Below are 15,501 nucleotides of genomic sequence, written 5' to 3' on the forward strand. Positions count from 1 at the left end.
AAGACCCATATATGTGCTGTCTACAAAAGACCCACTTCAGACCTAGGGACACATACAGACTGAAAGTGAGGGGATGGAAAAAGATACTCCATGCAAATGGAAATCAAAAGAAAGCTGGAGTAGCAACACTCATATCAGATGAAATAGGCTGTAAAATAAAGAATGTTACAAGAGGCAAGGAAGGACACTACATAATGATCAAGGGATCAATCCAAGAAGAAGATATAACAATTATAAATATATGCACCCAACATAGGTGCACCTCAATACATAAGGCAACTGCTAACAGATATAAAAGAGGAAATTGACAGTAACACAGTAATACTGGGGGACTTCAACACCTCACTTACACCAATGGACACATCATTGGACACATCCAAACAGAAAATTAAAAAGGAAACACAAGCTTTAAATGACACAACAGACCAGATAGATTTAATTGATATTTATAGGACATTCCATCCAAAAACAGCAGATTGCACTTTCTTCTCGAGTGCTCATGGAACATTCTCCAGGATAGATCACATCTTGGGTCACAAATCAAGCCTCAGTACATTTAAGAAAACTGATATCATATCAAGTATCCTTTTCTGACCACAATGCTATGAGATTAGAAATCAATTTCAGGGAAAAAAATGTAAAAAACACAAATACATGGAGGTTAAACAATACGTTACTATATAACCAAGAGTTTGGGCTTCCCTGGTAGCGCAGTGGTTCAGAGTCTGCCTGCCGATGCAGGGGACACGGGTTCGCGCCCTGGTCCAGGGAGATCCCACATGCTGTGGAGCGGCTAGGCTCGTGACCCATGGCCGCTGAGCCTGCACGACTGGAGCCTGTGCTCTGCAACAGGAGAGGCCACAACAGTGAGAGGCCCGGGTACTGCCAAAAAAAAAAAAAAAAAAAAAAGAGTTCACTGAAGAAATCAAAGAGGAAATCAAAAAATACCTAGAGACAAATGACAATGAAAACACAATGATGCAAAACCTATGGTGTGCAGCAAAAGCAGTTCTAAGAGGGAAGTTTATAGCAATACAAGCCTATCTCAAGAAACAAGAAAAATCTCAAACAAACAATCTGACTTTGCACCTAAAGGAACTAGACAAAGAAGAACAAACAAAACCCAAAGTTAGTAGAAGGAAACAAATCATAAAGATCAGAGCAGAAATAAATGAAATAGAATCAAAGAAAACAATAGCAAAGTTCAATAGAACTAAAAGCTGGTTCTTTGAGAAGATAAACAAAATGGATAAACCTTTAGCCAGCCTCATCAAGAAAAGAGGGAGAGGACTGAAATCAATAAAATTAGAAATGAAAAAGAAGTTACAATGGACACCACAGAAATACAAAGCATAAGAGACTATGACAAGCAATTCTTTGCCAATAAAATGGACAACCTGGAAGAAATGGACAAATTCTTAGAAAGGTATAACCTTCCAAGACTGAACCAGGAAGAAATAGAAAATACAAACAGACCAATCACAAGCACTGAAATTGAAACTGTGATTAAAAATCTTCCAACAAACAAAAGTCCAGGACCAGATGGCTTCACAGGTGAATTCTATCAAACATTTAGAGAAGAGCTAACACCCATCCTTCTCAAACTCTTCCAGAAAACTGCAGAGGAAAGAACACTCCCAAACTCATTCTAAGAGGCTACCATCACCCTGATACCAAAGCAAGACAAAAATACTACAAAAAAAGAAAAATATAGACCAATATCACTGATGAATATAGATGCAAAAATCCTCAATAAAATACTAGCAAACAGAATCCAGCAACACATTAAAAGGACCATACACCATGATCAAGTGGGATTTATCCCAGGGATGCAAGGATTCTTCAATATATGCAAATCAATCAATGTGATACACCATATTAACAAACTGAAGAATAAAAACCATATGACCATCTCAATAGAGGCAGAAAAAGCTTTTGACAAAATTCAACACCCTTTTATGATAAAAACTCTCCAAAAAGTGGGCATGGAGGGAGCCTACCTCAACGTAACAAAGGCCATATACGACAAAGCCACAGCAAACATCATTCTCAATGGTGAAAAGCTGAAATCATTTCCTCTAACATCAGGAGCAAGACAAGGATGTCCAGTCTCACCACTGTTATTCCACATAGTTTTGGAAGTCCTAGCCACAGCAATCAGAGAAGAAAAAGAAATAAAAGGAATACAAACTGGAAAAGAAGAAGTAAAACTGTCACTGTTTGCAGGTGACATGATACTATACATAGAGAATCCTAACAATGCCACCAGAAAACTACTATAGCTAAGCAATGAATTTGGTAAAGTTGCAGGATACAAAATTAATGCACAGAAATCTCTTGCATTCCTATACACTAATGATGAAAAATCTGAAAGAGCAATTAAGGAAATACTCCTATTTACCATTGTAACAAAAAGAATAAAATACCTAGGAATAAACCTACCTAAGGAGACGAAAGACCTGTATGCAGAAAACTATAAGACACTGATGAAAGAAATTAAAGATGACAAAAACAGATGGAGAGATATACCCTGTTCTTGGATAGGAAGAATCAATATTGTGAAAATGACTATACTACCCAAAGCAATCTACATATTCAATGCAATCCCTATCAAAGTACCAATGGCACTTTTCACAGAACTAGAACAAAAAATCTTAAAATTTGTATGGAGACACAAAAGACCCCGAATAGCCAAAGCAGTCTTGAGTGAAAAAAAATGGAGCTGGAGGAATCAGACTCCCTGACTTTAGACTATATTACAAAGCTACAGTAATCAAGAAAATATGGTACTGGCACAAAAACAGAAATATAGATCAATGAAACAGGATAGAAAGGCCAGAGATAAACCCATGCACCTATAGTCAACTAATCTATGACAAAGGAGGCCAGGATATACATTGGAGAAGAGACAGTCTCTTCAGTAAGGGGTGCTGGGAAAACTGGACAGCTACATGTAAAAGAATGAAATTAGAACACTCCCTAACACCATACACAAAAATAAACTCAAAATGGATGAGACCTAAATATAAGACCACACACTATGAAACTCTTAGAAGAGAACATAGGAAGAACACTCTTTGACATAAATCACAGCAAGATGTTTTTTGATCCACTTCGTACAGTAATGGAAATAAAAACAAAAATAAGCAAATGGGACCTAATGAAACCTAAAAGCTTTTGCACAGCAAAGGAAACAACAAATAAGATGAAAAGGCAACCCTCAGAATGGGAGAAAATATTTGCAAACGAATCATCAGACAAGGGATTAATCTCCAAAATATATAAACAGTTCATACAGCTCAATATTAAAAAATAATAATAATAAGCCTCTGCTTTTGTGTTGCTGGGAACCTGGATGCAGCATGTCTTGAAAGGAACATGTTGAGAGGCCTCATGCAGAAGGAGAGGCCCTGAGCTGACAAGGGGGAAGGAAGCTCAGTTGGTCCAGCCCCCAGTTCACCCTCCAACTAAGTTCAGCACACCAGTGACTACCAGTGAGAGCAGCAGGAAAACCAGTCAGAGAAGCCAAGTCTCACTGACAGAGTTGTGAGCAAATAAAACAGTTGTTGTCAAAGCTGCTCAGGTTTGGGGCGGTTTGTTATTCTGTGATACATGAAAAAAAGAACCCAAGAATTTTGGTCTGTGTATCCAGAAGAAGAGAGTGAGCATTAGCTAGACCGAGTAGGCAGGTAGTTAACAGGTTTGAGGGGAAATCTTGGTTGAAAAGATTAAAATCTTACTACTTCTGAACGGAAAAGGACGTTTGTTTTTTCTTAAGAGTAGAAGAACAATATCCTCTTATCTCTGAAGCACTGCTGGATTTTCCAAGGCCAGAAAAGGCCATTTTAAGAGCAACTCTTTGGATCTTCAAGATAGTAGCCACAGCAGAGGGTAAAGGAATTGTTTAGATTCTTTTCTTTCCAGCTTCTGAAGCTCTGTTGACAATCAGTGAAACCCCCATGGCAGTTTGAGGTAGAGAAACCCTCGCCCAGTTTTTCTGGCTTTGCCACTGTGGTTTCAGGGCTTCAAGGACTCTATCATGTAAAGGAGAAACCACGGTGCTTGCTTTCCCTCCCGCTTTCCACAACTGGTCACGAAGAACCACCCTGGGCTTGGCTGATGGGCTTCTGGAAGTCGAGTGTGCAGCCTTGGAGGAAGGCCCTTACCAGTTTTCGATGTAATCCTTCCTGTGGCCGTACACTTCAGAGACGGCAGTGTGTGGGAAAAGAAAAACTGCCTGGTCAATTTGGTTAGCCTGTGGGTCTCTGATGATACACATCTGGGTTAATACCTTGTGAATTTTCCGCAAATGAAGTGTTGGGGAAAGGCAGTGTATTGCTTAAGAATTCTAACTCTCCCAGAATAAATATTAATGTAAAAGGATTGCTTGTATGTTGCCAACCTCCCGCTCACTCACTCCCACCTGTAGCCCACGACATTCACCCACCCACACCTCCTTCCCACATTTATCAGCTAAAGTCAAATTCATTGTACACACAAAGGCTTATCTTCTGGGTTCAAACTTTTCTTGGGCCAGTTCCTGGGAGGGAGGAGTGGCTTCCATCCATCATCCCTCTGTAGATTCTCCACCCCGTGACCCACCACTGCCACCCTAAGTAGCGCAAGGAGATGAGGCATCACGGCACAAAGGGATTCACAATGTTGAGCAACTATAGGGTTTATGTCAGAGTAAAGGTGATGGGTTTGACTTAATAAACATTTTGGTTTAAGAAAAATGTTAGGAGGCAATGCTTAAAAATTTAATCATATACCAAAGGGGAAAGGAAGGTGAGGGATAAATTAGGAGTTTGGGATGAACAGATACACACTACTATATGTAAAATAGATAACAAACAAGGACCTACTGTATAGCACAGGGAACTATACTCAGTATTTTGTAATAACCTATAAGGGAACAGAATCTGTAAAAGAATATATGTGTACCTGAATCACCGTGCTGTACACCTGAAACTAACACAACACTGTAAAACAACTATACCTCAATTTAAAAAAAAGACATTTAACCATAAAATTATGTTAAGGATATCCAGGCTTGAGAGATGGCTTCCTGAAAACAGGTGTCATATGAGGTTGTTATAGCCTGGTCAACATGTAGATGTGTTCACAACACAGGGATGCTGATAACACTGCTTTGGTCTCTTCAAGTCATAACACACCTTTGGCCATGGTTTCTTCCAATTACCATTAACACAATTCCAGGCCATTTCCCCTAAGGTGTCCATCAACCTGTGACGACCTGCTGCTGCTCAGCTTCTGTTCATTCCCACCTCCTTAAAAGCTTTCTTCTGCTTTTGATGATGGCTGTCAGCACTGACTTAGTCATAAACTTCCACCTTCGTGGTACTACCAGCCTTATCACCTGGAGAATGTCCACCAGATGTTATGGATGAAGATAGCTCATGAGGAGCACAGGCAGGAGGAGAGTCCCCGGGGTAAGGGGCTGGCAGCGGGTGCACTAGCAGACCAGTGAGTCTACCCTCCGCAGGAGAGAGTATAAAGGCCCTCCGAGGCTTCATGACGAAAAGCATATGGAACAGAATGTAGCTTAGTTTCAAGTTCCTCAGCAGCAACCCTAAGACAAGGAGTCGAAAGCAAGTAGTGCATCTGGGAGATGATTCCAGGAAACATAGGTTGGGGGTGGGGAAGTGTACAGGGAAGGGAAGAAAGCCAGTACAAGGTGTGTTTATAAGTCAGTGACCACTGGGGGCAACTGAAGTTTAAAATCTCTCAAAAACAGTGTGAAACACCTGCCTCGGAATTACCCCACCCAAGGAGCAAGGGAGCTCCTTGTATATTTATACAACAACTTCTGTTCATCACTTGTTGAGAGCTGCTTCTGGGGGTGCTGTTTCCCTGGACTTCTGGCCCACTGTGTGCAGGGACAGAGCAGCTTTCCACGGTTCCAGAGAAAGTCCTCAGGCACAGAGGTGCAGATGTGAGCCTGTAAAAGTTGTCTGGGGCTCTGTGAAACAGAAGATCCATGGGCAATGACAGTGATCTGTTCCAGGACACCTGCTGAGTTGGCTAAGACCTTACCTAACTGCTCATTGCATGGACCTGTGGCCTCAGAGAATGGATGCTGAAAATGTACTGTCAGTACTGTGATCAGTTTATAAAAGTTTCAGGATAAAATGTATATATATATTGATATCCATATATGAATTAGCTAAACCAGCATTGTATGGGGAAGCAGTAAATGAGGTATGTGTAACCCTATAGGTTTGGACAGCTTTCCATGACATTATTAAGTGAAAATTGAAGGTTATATAACCCCACTTGGGGGTTCAATACAATCCCATTTTTGTGTTAAAAGCACAGAAAATTTATATATGAGAAGAGTCTTTAAGAATAGAAGCTAAGGGACTTCCCTGGTGGTCCAGTGGTTTAGACTCCACGCTTCCATTGCAGGGGGCATGAGTTTGATCCCTGGTCAGGGAAATTAGATCCCACAAGCCTCGTGGCTTGGCCAAAAAAGAAAAAAAAAAAAATAGACGCTAAAGGTTATTTGTAAAGGTTACAAGTTATTAAAGTGTTAATAACTCTTGTCTCTAGGGAAGTGGGGTTATGAGTTAATTTTTTGTTGCTTTTCTTTATTTTCTATGTTTTTGTAATAAGCATGGATTGCTTTTATAACCATGACCAGATTTTTAAAAATTCACAATAATGAAATATAATTTCAAGATATGAGAATAGTTCCAGTACTTTGCTAAATCTTCCTTTCTTCCTTCCCTCACACCCTCCATCTGTTACAACAGAGTAACCTTACTTATTTCAGGTAACTGGTATGAACATCACCACTCTCAAACATGGGAGAGGATAAAGAATTCGGCACAAAAGGCTTTTGAGGAACCAAAAGAGATGTCCTTACATCTATAAACTAAAACTCATCCATTTTGCTCACAGACAAGCATCTCAGACTAGCATCAGGGGCTTGTTTATATGTTCTTCGTACACAGTTCTAACAGACGTTGGCATCTGCGTTCAAGTTCACATTTAGAAGAGGCATTTAGACGATAAGAAAGGGCCCGCCACAGGCAGACACACAGGAAGCAGTGAGAGGTGGCAGAGGTGACAAGCGAGGACAGAGCCCAGACAAGGCTGCCACACCTGTCAGTCAGCACAGGGACTCCTTAGGGTAGAGCACACACCCTCCGCCTCCTTACCAAGTGCGGAAGACACCCCTGTTTCCAAACTCAGAGCAGGATCACAGTGACAGCCTTGAGGCATCCAGGCCAGGCTTAACTGTACCCAAGAGAACCAAACATCCAACGCTCAGGCCTTAAAATGAAATAGAATACAGGCCTATAGTTAGGATCATCCACATTAAACGTGGGTACCTTCAAACACAGCTTCAGAGTCTTGGTGATATAGGCCAGACTAGGGAATGAGGTTACATTCTTATCTGTTTCTATCTTTCCTACTTTTGTGTGAAACAAAGTTGATTTTATATCTGTCAATACCTTCTGGTTCCAGTATCTCTTCTTTAACATCTGATCTTATAATTAAGATTTCTTGCCTCCATGACCCTTCGACTTGTTTTTCCTCCTGGTCTCATAATATTCCTTAAATTAGAAAAAAAAGAAAAATTAGAAATTGGAGACTAAAGTCCTAACAAACTGTTTTTGGAGGGGCTGTGTTCTTTTATACTGACCATTTTAATCTCTTCATAAAAGGGGTGTTTAACAAGCCCAAACTTTTAAATATGAACAGAATAAAGTCAAAAGGAGATGAAAGAAATGGCATTCCTGGTGAAATAGGTCAGATGATTTTCAGACTCCAAAGTGTCCTGATAGTTTTATGTGATCCAATCCAGTTCCTGAAAAAACCCTGCCAACAGGTAACAGGTCTCTGAAAGCTTTTGAAGCCAAAGGCTCCCCACCAGCCAGCCCATCTCTTACTAAGTTCTCAGCCTCATTAAGAATGAGAAACAGATACCACGGCACCAACCTGTCTACGAGAACACAGCGAGACAAATGTAATTGCCTGTACGAGGAATATAAGTCAGCAACTCCCAAAGCATTCATGTTTACACCCACTCCATTTTGGTTGTCTTTCCTTTATAATTTGCCCATACATCGATGTCAAGTGTATAATTTCATCTGGGGCTTTATCAGTTACCGCCCAGAGCCATGATTATATGGTGCAGGGAACTTCCTCCCCCTGAGCGAGTCTATCTTTAGTATCTTCTTAATAGTTACTTCTTACATGTAAAATCAAAAGGAAAGTCTTGGTTTTCTTATGTGGCTCCAGAATCACTAAATACAACATTTAGAAGCAATTTATCAACTGAAGCCATTGACTTTTCAGCTGCCACTACCATTTCTCAAAGCAAAGTGTTCTTATGCCTTCCCTTGGCTATTTTTTTATCAAATTACAATGAAAATTTTAGGGACTTCTGTATTGACCATTCGATCATGTACTAAGTTCGTCTTTCATCTTGCTGGTGTCCAGCCTAATTAAATAGAGATGAAACTGAATTTTGAGTACTCAGAACCACAGCAAGAGGCATAAAGGTATGATTTCCGGAAGAAGTAACTTTTTACAAACAAAAAACGGCTCTCCAATCTACGATTCAAAAGATAATTTATTAGTCTGAGAAGAGGAGTCACACACTATACCCAGTAATATGTTTCTTTTATTTTTGTTCCTTTATCTTAAAAATATATTTAAACAAGAAACAAAGATAATATTGAATTTTCCCATAAATTTTGCTTTCTTATTTACAGTGTTACATTGTAAATAACATTCCATTATACACAAATTAAGGACTGTGCATTACTGTATGTTCTCTTTACATATTCTTTCATAATATAGTACACACAGCTCGAAGCTATGCAGTATTTAAGCTTAGAAAAGCTTGAGGAAAGAAGTACAAACTTTATCAATAAGACTATTACTTAAAAAGGTTCTGACCTTAATTCTCTGCTAGATTGTTTCACTGAAACCATTCTTTGTTAAAGAAAAATGCCCCATATGAGGGATGAGAACAACAGTTTAAGTTACCATAGGATCCACTTAAACTGGCTAACAAATAAAAACACTTTGTTACTAGCACTGTTATCATATGGAGCATGGCCACTGTCAGTCATTTCAACAAGTAGATTGCAGTTCCGACATGTTATATCAAAGACAGTTGGTACCTCTTCGTGAAATCAACAATGTTCCCTGCAACTTTAGGTTTTACTTGTAAACAGTTAAAGACACATTTTGGGAAGATGATTTAATCATTCTTGGACTGAGGTTACACAATAAGGAGGAGTTTCTATTTCATCGAAGGAGAAGCAAGCATACGCACTGCACGTGCGCAAGGGCGCACGCATACGCACGCACGCACACACACAGAGTCCCGCTCATCTGCCCAAGACGCGCGTGTCACCAAGCGCTAACTACAGCAGCACTAGTGTCGCGAGCGATGCACGAGGCTGTGACAGGAATTATAAAACGAGGAAGATAAAACATCCAACTTCGGTTAAAACCCTGCGAAGCTTGGGTTCTGAAATGCCGCTCAGATGCTCTGTGTTCAGCCTGAAGGTTCAGCTCACTGGGCTCTCCAGGCGGCAGACCCCACCTTCAATCGCCACGGACTGTCCGGCTACCGCACCGGGAGGGAGTCTGGAAATGTGAGTCTGCAGAGGAGGAGACGGAAGACTGTTAGAGGTGCCAGCTGTGTCCCCCTGACGTGCGACAAAGGCGGAGAAAACACCAGAGCATCTTGGCTTCTCTGCTTCTGAGCATCTACAGGCTGTGCTGGCGGGTAACTCAGGTGCAGACAGATCCTGTTTGTCCAAATCTCAGGGGATATTAACTGAGTACCTACTACCTGCCAAGCACAGCACTGGTAGCTGGAGACAGAGACCGGGACAGCCCAGGCCCCCAGGAGCACAGAGCTTACAGTTTAGTCACACTCAGAACACGAGTGGTTTTAAGGCCACCTGTATTGAGCATATTCCAGTTACCTGAAAACTACCAGTTGATATACATTTTGTCCTCTGAACATTAAAAGCAACTGAGAATACCCGATTCATGTTTATTCCTTCAATTGACTCCTTAAAGGATTTAAATAGCTTACAAAAATCAGATCACTCAACAACCTCAAGTGAGGCAATGAAAAAAAAAGAAAAATAAGAACTTACAAAAATAAGTTAAAGACAGGCATGAGTTAACACACAAAATCTAGCCTGAGTTCTGTCCCTGTGCTGGAGGCAGACTGCTGCCCTGTCTCAGAGCTTCCCAGTGGCCAAGACCAGACAGGGGTCCACATGGTATAACGGGATCACACAAACCAACCACTCAAAGGAGAAAACCATTCCCGGCACAGAGTCCAAGGAGCCATTCCTCTTGTAGGGCTTCACCCACAGCAGGTACCGTGTATAGTGGATGAGTGAAGACAGCGGTTGTACAACAAGGAGTTTTGTAGGGCTGAACATTACAGCATCACTCAAAGGAGGCCAGCAGGAAAAGCTCTTCCACAAGGGGTCAGGACCACGTCAGCCAGGAATTCCTTTTTTTGATGATCTGGCTTAATCCAGGGATAGATAAATGTCGGAGTTTCTAAGAAGAACAGAGGGACTGTATATCCTTCAGGTAATCCTCTCTGATTCTGCTTCTCCACACAAACTTTTCCTGAGGACTGAACCCAAGGGAGTTCAAGTCCCAGAGTGAACTTGCTGGATGCAGCTGGTGAGGCGGCCAAGCCTGGGGTGGGTCTGACATCCTCTCACACAACCAAAAATAAAGCAAGCATATGCTTTAGATGGAGCAACAGGTAAGTTACCTGGCTTTAGTTTGACGGTGGGGACTGTTCTTGGGTCTCACTGCACTGTCCTATTAGAGGAGCTGACATAAGTCAGCAATTTGGAAAGCTCTGGAGAACAGAAAATGTTCTCTGGGTACTTAGTGTTTCTGTGCGCAAGGCAGGAAGCCACCTGTAACCTCCAGGAGGGAGGCCCGTCAACTTTGGGGTGGAGAGCTGGGCAAGGCAGTCCATGTGGCACCTCCTGGGAGGTGAGTATCACTGAGTTTGGTCGCCAGGCTCACGCCTCTGGGCACCCTGTCCCAGAATCTGGCCTTGTTATTGCATCTGAAGGCTGTTTAGTGCATCTTATTACATCTTATAAGTACGGATATATTATACCCGAGAAGTCCACAGTAAGACACATTTGTGGATCTTTCATTTCTTGTGATGTCTTATTGACCTAGCGGGAGAAGTTTGAAGAGGACGTGTTGTTTGATTCTGCTACCCAGCAGCCCTTGTCACATCAGGCACAAAATGCTCAGATCCACAACTCCCAGGGCTCAGTGTTGATGGGGCCCTTTTATTCTTTCAGGGATTCATTAACATGAGGTCAAAGAATTTTTTTCCCTGAGAGAGGAGAAGCCCCTTAGTCTATCTCATCTCTCATCTCACCCTCCTCAGCCATGAAAGAGTCACATGGCTAGGACAGGGATCAAGAATGTGGAAAACAATATGGTGGTTCCTCAAAAAATTAAACATAGGATTATCATACGATCCAACAATTCCACTTCAGGGTATATACCCCAAACAAGTAAAAGCAGGGACTCATATATTTGTACACAATGCTCATAGTAGCATTATTCACAATAGCCAAAAAGTAGAAGCAGCCCAAATGTTCATCAACAGATAAATAAACAAAATATGGTCTATACATACAGTGGTATGTTATTCAGCTTTAAAAAGAAATGACATTCTGACACATGGTACAACATGGATCAACTTTGAAGACTAAGCTCAATGAAATAAGCCAGACACAAAAGGACAAATACTGCATGATTCCACTTAGATGAGGTACCTAGAAGTCAAATTCACAGGACAGGAAGCAGAATGGCGGTTGCCAGGGGCTGAGGGTAGGTAGAATTATGGGGTCATTACTAAATAGGCATACAGTCTCAGTTTGAGAAGGTGAAAAGTTCTGGAGATGGACGGTGGTGATGGTTGCACAACAATGTGAATGTACTAAATGCCACTGCACAGTACACCCAACATGGTTAAAACAGTAAATTTTATGTCATGTATATTTTAGCACAGTTAAAAAAAAAAAAAAAGAAGAAAGCAGAAATGACCATTTTCTTCCTGGTCCAGAACGGTATTCTATAAGATGGCATTAAGAGAAGGGGTTAGCTAGGAATGAATCCATGGTGCAGACCCCAATGGAGAAATATTAACATCAGGTTCTGTTCACAAATAGGTTGAAAATTTCCAATCAGGTTACTTAAGATATCTGTCCCTAAAAGTGAAGCTCACAGGAAACTCCACCCTCACATTTCCCAGAGATTCAGAGAGAATCCAGTGAGACTTCCTGGCAGGCCTGGTGGTCCAGGCACCAGAGGCAACAGAGAATAAATTAATTGTTAAAAGATCAAAGAGCGACCATATGTCCAAGCAGACAGCCTGCAACTTGCCCAGGGGACTGTCAGTCTTAAAGCAACTGATTTTTCTGCTGAGCATGAAAAAGACCCAGGACTAGAAGGAAGAAACTGCTGTCCCACAGACCAGGGGACTTGATAGCAATCCTCTGAGATTTACAGAAACACAGATGGCCAATCCAAACTTACCTCTAACATTCCTACCCACACCAAGTTTACAACAGAAAAACATCTAAATAAACTGAGCTAAACCACAAAGTGTCAAGGAGAGTTAGGAAGGAAAAGAAAAAAGAACTGGAAAAGATGACAAAGGTCTTGAGATATTTATTAATGGTACATGGACAAAATACTTGAAAAATACATTGAGATTTGTATAAATTGAGCTGTTTACATAAGACAGAAATGCTCAACCAGACAAACAAGTTGTTAAGATTAACTTCTCAGGATTACTGCTTCCCTAAATTATCATCTAGTCAAGGGGGATTTTGCAATTACAAAACACACTGGCATGATTTTGGTGTTGAGGGGAATAGAATGGTTAACCGTCCAAATGTATGTCAACACTTCACCAGTTTCATCAATCAACATGGTCTTCTGACTCATCGGAAAATAAGTAACCTTGGCCTGAAAAAGTTTGAGCCAAGATGTATTTGAAGCTTTCTGTGGAAATTTCAATGGAGCATCAAATCATATTATAAACAGTGGGGGCTGTTTAAGAGAATATTTTATATGAGTGTTTATCTCTAAAAGTTCTTTTGGAGAAGTGGGTTTGAATTCCTTGAGCCTAAAAATGTCTGTGGACAGTTCACCACTGTCTACGATGAACTTGTATGCCAGCATTTAAAAGTGTAATAAAGTATTTTATATTGGGTGTGTAAGGACTGTGCAGACTCTAGGGTGTCCTACAAGCATAAGACCTTAACAAGGTGTCTTTAAAACCATTTAAGTAGCAGTGTACTTTTATTGGAATTTGGAACTAATGAGAAATAGCACATGAAAATGGTAGATGCCAGAGCAGTGGCATTTTGGGTATTCTCCCTCCATTCCTTCAGAATGCCTCACCCATACACCTCTCTAACGAGGATTCCGTGTCTCTAATATCCTTTTCGATTCTTTCCCCGGGAAAGACGTCCTTGACTGGATCCTCCTCTAGATCTAGAAGCCCTCCTTCTAGCTCCTACAGCTCCCAGCTGAGCATTTCACAGCTTGTGATGTAACTGTCCGGGTTTTGGTTTGTTTTGAATTTTTGAATCTCTGTAATTGAAAGCCAGCTGGAGGCAGGAGTTTGTCATACACTCACCTCTGTATTCCCTGCACCTGTCAAAGTGCCTGACACAAAGGCACACTCTGGAAATGCTCATTGAGTGGAGAAGTGACTAAAGTATACCCTTCAGAGCTATGTTTATGTACAAAGAATCTCAGGTGTTTTAACTCGTGTGACCAGTCAGTTTGGTTAAAAAGTCAATCACACTAGTTTGTTATAGTAAAGATTATTTTTAAATAGATTTTTTAAAAGTATGGACTGACTCCATTTTCCCACTTTCCAAGTGATTATGCTTTTAGAATGGAGATAGAGCCTTAGATTCTGCAGATGCTAACGGTGCCGAACCAATGGAACCCAATGGCCTTGGAGTTAGAATTCTCTGCTTTCTTGCTAATTCCCTGAGTGACCGGACAGATCCTTGAGGTTAACACTCCTAGAAGAACTATCACCTTGTAAATTAAACTGTCTATTCAAAGCCAACAGTCTTAGGGCTGTATCTTTCTATAAAACCAAATACATTGCATAATAACATATTTAGCCTGAAGACTTCAAAATGAGAAAGTGAAAGAAAAAAATAATACAGAAATTATATAATTGCTTGATATCCTAATCACAATCTAAGTAGTAGCTGAGACTTCCTATCTTTCATACTCGTGTCTTTAAATCTTTTGAGACTACCTTAGTGACTGCTTTTTGTGGTTTCCAGGAAAACCATAAGCGCACAACTTAATTTTGAAAGTCTCAAAGCCTTCATTTAGTGGTTATATTTTAATCCATCTTTCCACTCGTGGGAGAGTTGCTTGAGATCTGCCACAACAGTCAAGGGAAGATTCTCTTAAACAAGTTATTATCCTCCTTTGGTGGGGTCAGGGACATAAAATCTAGACAGACACAGCTCAAAAAAAAAGCTCTTGGAAATATTTTATTCATTGGTTTCATAATTCTGAGTGTTTGGTTTTCTGCCTTTAAAAAGAAAAAAACAACAGTTTTTTCATTGATCAGTGGCTAAGAAAGTGCATGTAGCATACAACATATAATGTCCAATTCTAAAGTTCATCTACAAAGGCAGTTTATCATAAGGGCTATGTGCATGGGTTACAGGATCAGAGCACCTTGAATTCTGGGCCATCTCTTCTTCCTGGACACAATGCTGGACTACATTTCCCAGGCTTCTTTGCAGCTGGATGTGGCTATGTGACTGCAATCAGGCTGATGGACTGAAGTGATGTGTGCCACTACCAGGCCCAGCAGAAAATCTTACAAACCATTCTCCATGCACTTTCTCTGATGACCTGAGGCCTAGGTGATGTAAGGAGCTTGGGACCCTGAATCATAATTTGGAAGAGAGTCCTCTGCCAATCAGAAACCCCAATTTGTATTTTATGTGAATGAGAAACATGCTTCTTATTGTGTTTGAACAACTATACACATATATTCTGGGGTTTGCTTGTTACAGCAGCTGGAGTTATCTTTAACAACGATTCCATCCGGGCCTCTGCACTGACTAGCTATGTAACCTCTGCTGGTTACTTAACTTCTCAGGACCCCACCTCTAAAATAGCTATACAGTAAGTCCCCTACATATGAACCTTCAACTTGTGAACTTTCAAAGATGCGCACGTGTGTTTGCATGTAATTACATAAGTTAGTTCATGCGTCTGGCGTACACTGTCATATGCGTGCATCCTCTACAAGTCGTTGTGTTTTTGTGTACTTTACTGTACAGTACTGTATAGAGTGTCTTTATTTCAAGCCCAGGATGTCCAGAATCAAGCGTAAAAGCAGCGGTGATGTAGCTCATACTGCTAAGAAGCACCAAGACATAACAATGG

At 40.9% G+C, this 15,501-nt stretch overlaps 1 protein-coding gene across 4 annotated transcripts in view; it reads right to left on the reverse strand.

The window, feature by feature from the left end:
- Positions 1-15,501, reverse strand: part of TASP1 (taspase 1) — a 275,170-nt gene that overhangs the window by 27,309 nt on the left and 232,360 nt on the right. For 3 of the 4 annotated variants that reach the window (XM_060122576.1, XM_060122575.1, XM_060122573.1), the window contains one exon: positions 8,588-9,647. The exons of the other annotated variant lie outside the window; for it this stretch is intronic. In XM_060122576.1, coding sequence (XP_059978559.1) covers positions 9,614-9,647 — 34 coding nt within the window. In that variant the 3' untranslated portion in view covers positions 8,588-9,613. Of the gene's footprint in view, positions 1-8,587; positions 9,648-15,501 lie in introns of those variants that run through there. 4 annotated transcript variants of the gene reach the window in all.

This window comes from Lagenorhynchus albirostris, chromosome 15, assembly GCF_949774975.1.
Source record: "Lagenorhynchus albirostris chromosome 15, mLagAlb1.1, whole genome shotgun sequence".
NCBI classification, from domain to species: domain Eukaryota; kingdom Metazoa; phylum Chordata; class Mammalia; order Artiodactyla; family Delphinidae; genus Lagenorhynchus; species Lagenorhynchus albirostris.